This window comes from Acanthopagrus latus, chromosome 17 (assembly GCF_904848185.1).
Source record: "Acanthopagrus latus isolate v.2019 chromosome 17, fAcaLat1.1, whole genome shotgun sequence".
In the NCBI taxonomy this organism is placed as follows: domain Eukaryota; kingdom Metazoa; phylum Chordata; class Actinopteri; order Spariformes; family Sparidae; genus Acanthopagrus; species Acanthopagrus latus.
Window position 1 is genome coordinate 790,576 of NC_051055.1, and position 13,658 is coordinate 804,233.

General features: G+C 40.4%; 1 protein-coding gene across 7 annotated transcripts in view; it reads left to right on the forward strand.

Moving 5' to 3' along the window:
- cdk14 (cyclin-dependent kinase 14) overlaps window positions 1-13,658 on the forward strand; it is a 281,729-nt gene that overhangs the window by 130,063 nt on the left and 138,008 nt on the right. For all 7 annotated transcript variants that reach the window (XM_037072890.1, XM_037072885.1, XM_037072884.1 and 4 more), the window contains one exon: window positions 8,303-8,423. In XM_037072890.1, the coding sequence (XP_036928785.1) occupies window positions 8,303-8,423 (121 nt within the window). The remainder of the gene's footprint in view (window positions 1-8,302; window positions 8,424-13,658) is intronic.

The following is a 13,658-nucleotide window of genomic DNA, read 5'->3' on the forward strand; positions in this document are numbered from 1 at the left end:
TTTTTTAGACTTGTGTGCTGGTGACAACATGGAGTGTTTTATTTTGAAAAGTAACCGGATGTTGTTTGTTATTTCAGCGCACGACTTCCTGTCTGTTCTGTGCTAAATTCAGCTGAATTACTGCGTCGTGCTCCGGCATCCACCAGAAATAGAAGTTCTGCGTATCTGCTCCGGAGGTCTCCGGAGCAGATACACCGAACTCCGCCGGTGTGGCGGAGACGCAATGCAGTGGAGACATATCCAGTGAAAATTGGGGGTTAGAGACTTAATGAGGGCTCAGCTCATATTCACACTTAAACCATGAAATAGAATAGAAATTGCCGGTCACTATCAAAAGGATGTACAGTATATGACAGTTCCCAAAAGATCATGACCATTGTAGTGTACAAGTGTACTGGATCGTTGTTGTATGTTACCATTTTGGTAAGATTTAGTAGGGAAAACTGCTTGTTAGGTTGAGATAACCATCGTGGTTTGGCTTAAAATAATGATGTTACTAATGCAACTTCAGTAATGAAGGTACCTACCTGATGTACATGACTGCACTTGTCATGTACTTATGTAGGTTCAATATGTAAGTAAGTTCAAATAAGTCACCATTTACCTTCAATTCACAAACATGAACACTCACCTCAACCAGAATGTAATACAACCCCAGAGTTTCACTGAAGGTCATGTCAACTACAAATTAATTCAGCACTGATAATAGAAATAATAGGAAAAGTCTGTAGGAAGCGAGGTGGTACGCGCACACACATACAGACAGGACGCCTGCAGTGGAAATGATAGCCTCTCAGTGTGAGCTGGTTGACGGCGCCTATTCTATATTAGATCAGTGTGTTGAAATTACAGTATTCGGCTATGATGAATTTTGGCTGAAGCTCCTGTGCCCTGTGGGTGTTCCAACACAAGGAAATGTTAAATACACCCTCCATCCTCTCATTTATTCTCCCCTCTGCCCTTCCTCCTCCCACACACAAGGGAGTATCAGCAGGGCAGGGAGTCTTTTTTTACCAGACAAAATGCTTTAATTAAGCCCTCCGACCACTTGAGAAGAGACAAAGAGGTAATGCCATCAGCCTCATTAAAGCATGCTGAATCTGCTCTCTGCACTCTGCTCTACCATTAGCTACCATCAGAACACTGTCACCATATACTTAACTAACCTGGGTTTATGTCACTATATGGATAAATGTTAGAAAAGAAGATGTTCATGCACTTATTACAACCTTGGAGAAGGAACCACTTTTTACATGGTACTAAAGTATCTAGCTGTAGCTTCACCACAGAGTACTCCAAAGCTATAAACGATAATGATGGGCGATTGACTCGATTGAAGCAGTAATTTTAGTCCTTTGGTTTCCTCTAACTGACATTCACATAACACGGTTTCTCACCGAAGCCTCAGAGGTCTTCCATCGATCTGAGGCTTGTTGCGGTTGAGTGTATAAGAGTCAGTGAAAAGATAGGTCTACAGTGGTGTTGAATTTGTGAGCAATACTGCAACCTCTCAAGTAGGCTCTGGTTGTTAAACTCGGTTTACTCCATGGTATGTCAGTCCAGGGTGACATCACTGTTGGGTGTGGTTACAGGTGCAACAGATCACGCGCTTGGCATATGACAACCACACCGAGCAGTAGCCCTTTTCACACAGAGAGAGACGGTACATTATCTCCACCCCAGGATTTCGCCAATTCTCCACCTTGGTTTGATTACGGTGAACCAAGCAACTCTGACGTAAAGACACACCAGTTAGTAATTAATACAGCATGCTGGTATTGTGATTGAGATCCTGACCCACCATGTATCCTGGAAAGTGACAAAGTTACTTTTTTCACTCTAAATTACATAATTGAATAATCACCATCAGTAAACAGTCTCAGATGGCAGGGCTGGCCGTCACCCTGAGATAAACAACACAACAGTGAAGGAGACAAACATTTTTTTTTGCCGGGGACAGACAATGTTTTTGGACAGAAATGTGACATTGAAAGTTGCGAAGATGCAACCAGTTACTTTGTTACTCTTGTTTGGTCCTGTAATGTTACTTTGTGGGACATTTCTCTTTATTTTGTTGAGTGCAAGATCTGTCTAGTTATCAAACTGTGAACACCATCAGCCCCTGGTCCATGCCACCATCTTATCCATTCACAAAGTTATGTTTTACCTCTGATACTACCTCTAAAGGTGCATCAGAGCCGCAGAGAAATTTCACCCCTCGCTGAGACGTTCACATAGAGGATGCGGAGAATTGGTGCAGGATCCCTGCATTCAAAGGGCAGTGAGGATGAGGCTGGTGAAGCTGGTCTGATGCTATGGACATCTGCATATTAAAAAAAACACAATCTTTTTTGTGTGGCATCCTTGTCCTTTCTGATTCTTCCTGTGATACTTGTGATACATGAGAGTCTTAACTTGAGCCTAGTAAGGGTTGAAGATTTTAGGCAATTTCTTTAACTGATAGTCGACTGCCTTAACAATTGATTATTAGTTAACCATCAATATTTTGATGTGATATGAAATATGTTGGATGTTAATCCATTGATCTATGTTTCTATGATCTATGACAAAATAGAGAAGGCCACATTATGAGTTAAGAGAACAGATAAATTAAACAGCCAGTTTGTTTACAGGTCCCATATTACGCTCATTTCTGCTTCTAGACATGGTTCCTTGATGTCTAAATGGAATGTTAGTAACATGCTTTGGTTGGAAAAAGCCTAAGGATTGAGCACATCAGGGTTCTTGAAACACCAGCTTCACAGCCCTGCTCTAGGTGGCCGGTTTGAGTGCCTTTCCCTTTAAATGGTAGTGAGTTACTGTGTGTGCCGCCCAAATACGGTATTTGCGCCACCCACCTCTTCCTGTCTTGTTGAGGATGTGAGGATGGCATCCTGTGACCATGGCAGTGGTTAAGTTTGTGGAAAAAATGGCTGCCGGACAACAAACTGCAGTGGAACCGTGCATGTTCGAGCCGGAGTCCGACCCAGAACAACAAGAGGCTCCAGGAGAAAGTCGGCAGCCAAGAATGAACATGGATGTTTCTCAGTGGTTAGTAGTTAAGTTTATTACCTCAACATTACTTTTATGTTTCTGCATAGACTAACAAAAGTGTTACGGGCTTAGTGGCCATCTCCCCCACGTTGTTACAGATAACAAACCCCTTCTCCTGCCTTGAGCGTTCACATCATAAAACTTAGCCAAACCTCGGCTGGCGTTTACAGGTGTTCACTTGCAGTAATGCGGATGCAATTTAGCAGTTGCTGTTATTAGAGAAAAGTGAAACCCCATATTATTTATCTACCTTTATGTAGCCAGGTAAGTCAATGGGGAATGTTCTCTTATTTGCAGTGATGACCTGTAATTAGCTACTGCTAGCAATTGTAACTGTAGTTTAGCCAAAGCAACTGTAGTTTTCAATAATCCACAGTTGTCTCCCATCACTTCTTTACCAGCAGTATTGCTTCTTAATCAGTTACAACAGTGTAGAAACTTTAAATATTACAAAAGAAACGATTGATGAGAAATGATTGATTAGCTATCATAGTTTCCAATGAATAATACAGATTCTGCTTAAAAAACAGGGGTTCCTGTGGCAATTGTGAACAAATGCCTACAGAACCTGAGAATATCTGCTATATGGAAATACCACAAGTAAGTGTGAACACCGGGCAAACATGGTTGTCATTTTACAGTCTATCATCTCTGTAATCCATTGTCACTCACTTACCTTTCATAATTTCTAGGTTACACAAAGACTACAGCTGCTTCCTGAGCCACCCTTATGGACCTTTACGTCTGAAGGGAATGGTGCAGTAAGCTTTTAGTCACAAATACTATTCATTTATTGCAACAGTGCTATGATGAAAAGTACATAACTGCTTCCTTTATCTTACATTGCTTATCATTTGCTATCTTTTACTTGTTAACATGAAAATTACATATCAAACAATGAAAATAGGGATGTCCCGATCAGTTTTTTTTTACCCCGATCCTGATCTGAGTCCTTTGATATTTAGTATCTGCCAATACAGAGTTCCAATCCGATACTTGGCCTTAACTAATATTTTCCTTGATAATACATTGGCTTTAAGAAAAAAAGGTTGCTGCATTCCTTAATAGTTTTTTTTGTATTTTGATAAAACAAAGTATATGCTTTCATATGGCTCTTTCTTATTCTGCAACATTGGCCGACCACCTTCCTTGCAGTAGCAGGTAATGACGCTGCACTGTGACAGCAGTCACACGCATTCAGCATCTCCTTGACTGTCTGTTTTACATGCTCTGCTGTATAAGACCCACAAAACTATTGTGCATGCCAGCATGTTGTAACTCGAAAATGGAGGAAATGTAAAAACTCCAGGTGACGAAGAAAACCCTGATCCTCTACCACGGAGATGAGCTGGTTATCCAGAGCGATCAATTTAATTACCCTCTCTAATATTTTTGGCCATGTCGCTGTCTCGATAATATTTCTTTGTCCTTTTGAAAGTATCCGCAAGTGTTTGCTGCTTCTGTGTCTTTGCCTGTTGCTTGAGTTAACTCATTGTATTCTGTAAGTGTTTGATTTTTATTTTTATTTATTTTATTTTTTTTATTTCAGATGTGTAGCCAAGCAGGTCTCGACTTGCAAAGGTCCCTATGGTAATTGAAAAAATTAAAGCTGCAGGCAACGATGAACGGGCCATGCGTGTCGGGCTGCGGCGCCGGCGGAGGGCATGCTCACCTGTTACTTGGATGTGATGTTGTGGAGAAAGCAAGCTGTAAATATATTGTTGTAGAAGGGGAATTGTACATTGAAGTTACAAGGACTTAGTGCTTAATGGCAAAGGATTTATACTGACCGCACCACCATGGCCAGCAGGTATGACATAGGCAAAAGCTTTTCACAGGGTTAGGTATAGTGGTAAAGTACTCAGAGTCTCTCCCTATGTTGCCCACCGACAAGCATAGTTTGGGATAGAGAGACAACGGCAAGGCACAGGCCGGCGCAAGTTAGTCCCCATCCCACCACCCACCTGCCAGCATGGACCGTGACAGAAGAGAGGAGAACAGATAGAGGAAGAGGAGGTTTGAGGGGATAACGCATTCCGCAACGTAAAGCCGACGCGCATCAGTAAACCAGAAGGCCCGCAGTAATTCAGTCGCCCACGCAAAGCACAAATGGTGCTGTGAAAATCCACCGGGCGAAAATTGCATCACGCAACACATCATGTAACGTGTCAGCACACGTCCACCCCGCCTCCTGCAGGGAAGACGACGGAGTGGATGATTTGTAACCGCATCGCGGAAGAGAGGTTGAGGTTAGTTAGGGTTAGGGACTTGATGCTTTATGGCGAAGGAAAAAAATGGTTTCCACCGTCACGGTATGGGTCCAAGAGGGTTTTTTGTGCGTCTGCTCATGATGAATTTGCACACCAAATTTCATTTACGAAGTTTCTTTTACGTACATGCACAGGTCACAAGTCTTTGACCTGCTCGGGCCCTAATAGTCCTTGTGATTACAATAGGGACCTCACAGGTCTTTGTCCTGTTCGGGCCCTAATAAGAATAATTTTTTCAATTACAACGGGGGCCTTACATGTCTTTGACCTGCTCGGGCCCTAACAATAACAAAGAAAGCATCTAGTTGCCATGGATGTGAACATTCAGTGCTGACTTTATATTGAATTGTGTCCAGCCAGTATAGCCTACAGAAGCTTTGTAAGCTGGTGCTGGGGCTTTCTGGGGCAGAGAGTGAGAGTGAGAGTTGTGCGGCCTGTCTGCGTGGTGCTGAGGATTTGTGCAGAGTTCCCTGACACAGAAGGACAGCATGTTGGGTTCAGACCTTTCCTTGGTTGAGCTTTGACACATAACTGGCTATAACGTCCAGCTTGTTGGGTCTATCATACTGAGCCGAGAGTTATTCAGGGATTAGGAGTTTCAGCACCTCGTTCATATATGGGGCAGAGTCCTGGAAATCTTCTCGAAGAACAGATCCAACAGTGCATCACCACAGTCTGCAGTGCAATGAACAAAAATGAATGTTCACAGGAAAAAAGAGTTGTGCTTTAGTGTTGTAAAGTTCCTCTTATTTCTCCTAATTACTTCTTATTTATACATTTTCCTTATTCATTATTTATTTTGAAAACCATCTTAAAAGAATTCAGATTTTATTTGTTTGTGTTTATTTTCAACCTTTTGTGTTATGCCTGTGTGTCCATGTTTATTTTAATCTTGTGATTTGTGTACATTCAGATATTTCCCATTTTGTATACCTACATGTCCTTCTTCTGCATTTATACCACGCAAAGTTAGAGGTGCCCCACCGTTAAAAAAGTCTCACGACTAATCCTGCCTTGCACTGACTAAGGCTGGAGAAACAGTCAGTCTGCAAGTGGTTAGCACACACAAACAGTTTTTGTACTGTAGCTAACTATTCTGTCCTCTGTGGTTGTGATACGATGGAGTGTTGTGTGCTCATCTTTACAGCCAACAACACTTCGCGTTGGGCTCCGACATGGTGCTTTCATAACATAATGGTGGATCTCTGAGAAGGTAACACTGTAGCTGGTGGGTGGAAATTCCGTACGTTTGCAGTGAAGGGACAGGGTGGTGGGTGGGAATATTCAAATGATCAGTCAATGACATTGGTAACCAAAGCCGAATTTGACTCGCTCATCAGGAAACTGCAGAGAGACACTGTCAGAAATCTGTATCTCACTCAAAAAAGCACAGATGGTCTTTTTTTCAAAGTTTCTATGCATGTGGCAGCACCATAGACCCAAAATAACACCCCAAATCCCAAAAAAGTGAGTTTTTCATAATATGGGATCTCTAATGATAAACTAAATAAAACAAAATAATGACTTTGTTGTAACTGTGGAGCCCCATCTCTCACTATTCAACAACTGACAACACAATTCAACACAAATGAATGGTTACAATGTCTGAAATGTAAAAATGTAAGTTTATATTTTCTGAAATTACAAATTGTTTGTATTTCATTCAGATATAGTTTCTAATACAGTATTTTGTATTTTATTTTAATAAATGTGATTTTTAACAAGATACTTGTTGACATATTTGTGCATTTAGGCAGGTGTTTAATCGGTTAAATTGTTAACTTCACAGTTGGGTTAAGTTGTCATAGTAAAATCAGACATCAAAATTGAACTACATCCGCTCCCCAACACAGTTAGCAGTTGCAGCTGCAGGAGAGCCTGTGGCACACAGCTCATGGATGCAGCAAAGTTCAAACTAGTGCCTGATCACATAAATTATTATATCATTCTGTTTCTATGAATCATAACTCAGGCACCTGAACACACAGACATGACACAAATATTGTTTAATTCAATCTGATTAACAGTTTCTAAGAATGTATTAGCTCCAATGTCAATTACTTAGAAATCACACACCCTGACACCCACTAACACCTGGTTTCTGTCTTCATTTTGAATGAGTACAATCAGCATTCACTCCGTCAAATGACTCTGCAGTAGTCTCCAGGTGTATATCGGCTTCAGCTTTGATCAGCTTTGATGGAAACACGACTGTGTGAGGCACCTCATTACCCAAGAGCTGAATATTTTGGATGCTGGCTGTTTATACTTTTCCATCCATCACTGTTCAAGCAGCGTTAGAACATTGTTCAGTCAATGCTGAGTTTGAAAGAGAGTGTGAAAAAGTAACCACATTTCATTGTCAGTGGCCATGTTACTACCTGAACCTTATCATTTGTCTCACTCAGCTACTTCCATCATTCCAATTTTTAAAGTGGATGTAGTCTTATGAGGTGTGTGTGTGTGTATATATATATATGTGCTAGATGTATGTGTGTGTACATATATTTAAAGTGAATAGAATATGCAAAACATGATTCTATTCTCACCACACAATTACATGACTTGCTGAACACATTTGTATGAAAATTAACCCCTTCACCAAACCAGCAATAAAAAAAATTTTAAAAAAGAAAAACGTGGGTCTCAAGAACTGTAGCCTTTTTTGTCAATATGTTCTTCTGCTTTTTTGTCGCAAACACACATTCTTCATATAAAAAAAAAACAAAAAAATTGCAATGATGCATTCTTTTTTTGTGTCTTTGTAAAGTACGACACAATTACTCAATTTCTCTAACACAGGAAATTAACATCTCATTTTGTCTTGAATACATTTGATGTGTTTCTGTGTGTGTAACCCGACGTCAGAGCGCCTAGTCTGGCTGCTCTCCAGTGTGCTGGTTTGTTTCCACTGCCTCAGTGGAGGTCATCCAGTGATAATGCTTTCTGAGACAGTGTTGTTGTGTTGCTCCCCTCAGGCCTGGCCAGGGCCAAGTCGGTCCCCAGCCATACCTACTCCAACGAGGTGGTGACCCTGTGGTACCGGCCTCCAGATGTTCTGCTCGGTTCCACAGACTACTCCACCTGCCTGGACATGTGGTGGGTATTGCGAACCTCTGACCATGAGAACCCCTCATCCTCCCATCATGCATTCTTTCTTGATTAACCCTTGATTTATTCAGCTTTTTCCCATTAAGATCTAGATCTCCTTTTTCTGCTGGGAACTAGCAAGAATATGAATCATAAAGTAGACAAAACACATTAAAACCCACTTGTCTGTAGCTCATCCTGACCTGAGGGTGTGTTCTCTGTAGTATGCTATAGATTCTACCCTGGTTAAATCTCTGTTGTGTATCTTAGTTTCTTCCTCTAAATGCATTATGTATTGTCGCTCACCTTTTACCTCATGTATCATGTATCAGGATCATGCACATACCACACGTTCACACTTCTTACACCAAGAGATGGAGCTGCTATGAATGATGAATGAAACAACTACCAAAATGCAGTGTGTTAACCTTTGATTCAACTCTTTATGGAGTAAGATAGCTATCTAAAAGATGTGTGCATGATTCTAACAATCTGTATTCATGATGTTAAACATTTGTATGTCAAAAAAATTGTTGTACACAAAATTCTACTGCCATATACATGAGTCTGATAAATTGTTTGGGTTAGAATTGTTTTTTTATGTGAGTATGAATCTAAAAGCCGTGAGTGCAAAGTCTTGTGAGTACAACTCTAATTTATATGACTACAAAGTCTTCTCTGTGAACATGAATTCAGGTCTGTGGGTACAAGTAGAAAAGTGCTTAAATGACGTCACATAGGTCACAGGCACATCACAGGGGAAAATAATCGAACCCATAATACTCCAAACGTGCATGTGCCAAAGCCAAAGATGGTTGACAGCAGTGGACCGGATGGAGCTGCCACCTTAGGTGAAGCATCACAGGTAGTTAATAAAATTCTACTATATAAAATAATATACAGTTCTTGGCCTTACAGACTTTCTGCTTTAGCTTGTAGGCTAATGACATGCCGGTGACTTTAAGTTTAGAAGTTGGCTTGTGCTAGTTAATTAGCACTGACCTGCAAAATATGAAATGATTAATATGAGACATGATGTTGATCAAAATACAACTTTTATTGATTCATAGATTGTGTCAATTTCTATATAACAGACTGTTGCTATGGATGCCGCTCTGATTAGAGGAGCACAGATGGAAAGAGGCTAAAAATGAACTATATGGGACATTTGCCTTATTGTTCATGTTTGCCTTAATTAAAGAGCTTCAGAGTACCCGGGCTTATACGATGGACAGATTTATGTCAATTTAGCTTGCAAGCTAAAGCAGTAAGTCTGTAAGTCCATGAACTGTATATTATATTAAATAGTAGAATTTTATGAAATAAATATTGGATATACACATTACTGGCTTTACCTGTGATGCTTCACCTGAGCTGGCAGCTCCACCCACAATGCCGGCCCTGAGTAATTTGGTGCCCTAGGCAAGATCTTAGTCGGAGCGCCCTTGCATTGTAGTCAGTTTCACAATTTTCATACACTCACACAGAAACTGCATGTATGTATTCAAGATTTTATGTTATACTCCCAGCTTCTTTTGATTTTTTCCGCATTGATTAAGACTTTGTTACAAAAGTCATGTTGGCACTCTCCCATCTTTGTCTTTGGGAAATGTGTAACTGCTTTTTTATTTGAACTGGTCCTCTGTGAACCAACTCTCATCTCACCTTGTCAGTTAGAAGAGATTGCCAGTCAACCAGGTCTGTTGGTTAAGCCTTTAGTCCTAATGCTGTGTCACTCTGCTGTGCTGAGGTAGAGGGACAAGAGCACCTCATGCTGTGTTACTGGTGTGGTGGTGAAATATTTTAAAATGCATCTGAAGCGAGAAATATATGTGACACTGCATATTACATTTTAATAATAATAAAAAAAATAGGTGCTTGATGTGTGCTATACATGAGACTAATACAGACTAATAATGAAAATGTGATGAGATTCATTCAGTTGTATTGTCATTGCAATACAATTGAGTCTAACCAGAGTGCAAGTGCAGTGCGTGTGTGTGTGTATGTGTATATATATATATATATATATACACACTGATCATCCTTATCATTTGTCTCACCCAGCTACTTCCATCATTCCAATTTTTAAAGTGGATGTAGTCTGATGAGGTGTGTGTGTGTGTGTGTGTGTGTGTGTGTGTGTGTATGTATATATATATATATATATATATATATATATATATATATATATATATATATATATATATATATATATATATACTGAATGATATGGGAAAGCAACACTTTAACACACTGATGTAAATTTTAACAAACATAAACCTTGACACAATAAACCAAAGGCTTACGACCACGCTATTGCAAAGGGGATGGAAAAATAATAGCATTTTAACTAACATACAAGCCGGAAAGATACCGTCCAAATTACACCTGAACAGGCCTAATGTTAACTTTCCAAACGTCCCTGATTAAGGTGGAGTAACATTAACACACATCAAATCAGTTTTTTATTGATTATTAAACAATGCTGCTAACGTCCAAAGTAAGCTAGCAAACTAACACTCTGCTCCAACAACGGTAACTGCGATCATTAAACCATTAATTTAATTCACTTCATCACATTGACGTTACTGTACCTGTATCTTCTTCACGTCTCTCTCATCTTTCCTTCTTTTCCTTCACTGGGCACCGGATGATTTCAGTCTTTTGGACCTTGTGGTTCCGCTACAGTATCATTAAGTCTCTCTCTTAGTCTTGGAGTCTCGGTCCGGTCAGATTCAGGCAGCTTGCCTCTTGACCCTCCCCCCTCACAGACGACAGGTACAATGCAATGTTTGGAGTAATCAGGGTTCGATTATTTTCCCCTGTGAGCTGCCTGTGACCTACGTGATGTCATTTCAACACTTTTTTACTCTTACCCACAAACTTGAATTCGTGTTCACAGTGAAGACTTCGTAGTCGTAGAAATTAGAGTTGTACTCACAAGACTTTGCACTCACAGCTTTTAGATTCATACTGATATAAAAACAATCCTAACCCAAACAATTTATCAGACTTGCATATATGACAATAGAATTTTGTGTACAACAATTTTATAGACATACAAATGTTTAACATTACGATTACAAATTGTTAGAATCATGCACGTCTTTTAGATGGTTATCTTACTCCATAACTCTTACTAGTAATTGAATATCACAATGGTAGACTCGTTAGCATAATTATTATCCCTAGCTAGAGGGATATAACATGTAGATAAGGCTGAATGGTTTGGACATACCATAGCTTCTTTTCTGTGGATGGCATTTTAGGTTACATAACCCCTTGCTCTGCATTTTAGCTGCTTTAGCTAAAAGGTAGCTTAGAGGTTTTATTATTTTTTTTGCTCCTACTCTTTTTATTGGGGTTTTCAAAATTAAACATACAGCTGGAATAGAATTAGTTCAAGGTATTAAATTAAATATAAAAACGAAATATTCTAATATACAGGAGGATTTGACCACTTTATGATGTATCTTTCTGTCTGTTCAACGGGGTCGGCATCGGGGGGGGGGGCATTTGTGGGCAGTGCCCCCCTTTCCTCTGCCCTCACCTGCCTGCAGTCCAGCCTTTTGGTTCTAATCTTTATATTTTATTATTTTGTACATTAACTGATTTATTTAAGTCACTAAACAGTGATGACTAGATTTAAAAAATAATAATAAAAAAAAAAATCTGAAAAACAGCATTGATCATTGGTCGGGTGTTGAACATTTAACCTATGACCTGAAGGCTTGACGATGTCAAGTTGATGTTGTCATCACGCCAAAATAAGAGCGCACGGAGCTCACAGTGAGCTAACTTAGCCATTGAACATTTGCTAAAAATATAAATGGATATCAGAAAGTGGTAACATGGTGGTGCTGCTGCTTCTGTAAGGCTTCCTTTGGCTCTGCCGGCGGCAGAAGAGGGAGCGTGTGCACCCAGAGCCGCCACTTCTGAAGAGCAGGAGCAGCTAACGTTAGCCGTGAGAGCAGCAACCATGGCAACGATGCAGCTGCGGCTAGCGGGAGTGCTAGATGCCGAAGACAAACCATTGATGATCTCGGGACTGAACAGCCTAATCAAGTTGTTTTACAACATTACCCAGCCAGCATTTTCAGTAGGAGGAAGCGTTCATTTGTACCTACTTGGTACCATAACCATGACTGGCCTGAATACAGCGTCAAAGTGGATGCAGCATTTTGCTTTTGTTGTCGGCAGTTTAGCACCCAAAGGAGGATGTATTTGTCATTGTGGGATTTCGTAAATGGGAAAACGCAGTGGAGAGAGATCGAGGATTGCTTAGACGTGAATCGTCAAAGGAGCTCTTTTCAAGCACTTTTCAAGCACTTTTTGACACTTGTCAATTCAGAGCAACTTCAAAAAAACAGGTATTACATTTCCTCACTGATTTATGTTGTGGGATTTCTGGAGGAAAACCAGTTGCCCCTACGAGGAAAATTAGAAGGTTTTGATAACATGTCTGAGGGAGGGAGTGGACTTTCCCTCTCATTACTGGACTACACGATTAAAAAGGACCCTGAACTGGGGGATGTTGTGAAAACAGTCCCTTGCAGCGCCACATACACCTGTCACGACATGCAAAATGAATTTATTAATACACTCAGCAGTGTGGTAACTAAGGCTATAGTGGAAGAGGTAAGCGATTAATTTTATACTCTGAAAGTGGCTGGAACTCGTGACCCAACAGAGATTGAAAATATATCAGTTGTCCTGAGATTTGTGAATGGATCATATGAGGTTACTGAGCGCCTGCTAATGATAGCAACAGCTGATAAAGGTGACGCACAGACATTGACTGACACTGTTGTGGCAGAGCTGAACAAAGCTGGAGTCAAAGATTCTCAACCAGGGCCTGTATTCACAAAGAATCTTAAGGCTAAAAGTAGCTCCCAACAGGGGAATTTAAGAACAACTCCTAAAAATAATGGGTGTGTCAGTTGTAACTTTAGGACTCCTAGTTTTTGAAAATAAGAGTTATTCACAAAACATTTCAGGCCTAAAAGTAGCACCTAAGTCTGGGAGACCTTGAAGTAGTCCAGAGGACTCCTAACTCGCTAAGACCTAGTCACAGCCGAATGTGTTGACACAAAATGACAGGGAATTATTAAAACGATGTCAGATGGACCACAAAGTCATAGGCGGAAATCCCGGGGGGGACAGGGGGGACATGTACCCCCCCTCCAGTAAAGCTGTCCCCCCAGAACAATTTGAGACACAATTAAATTATTTCTTTCTTAG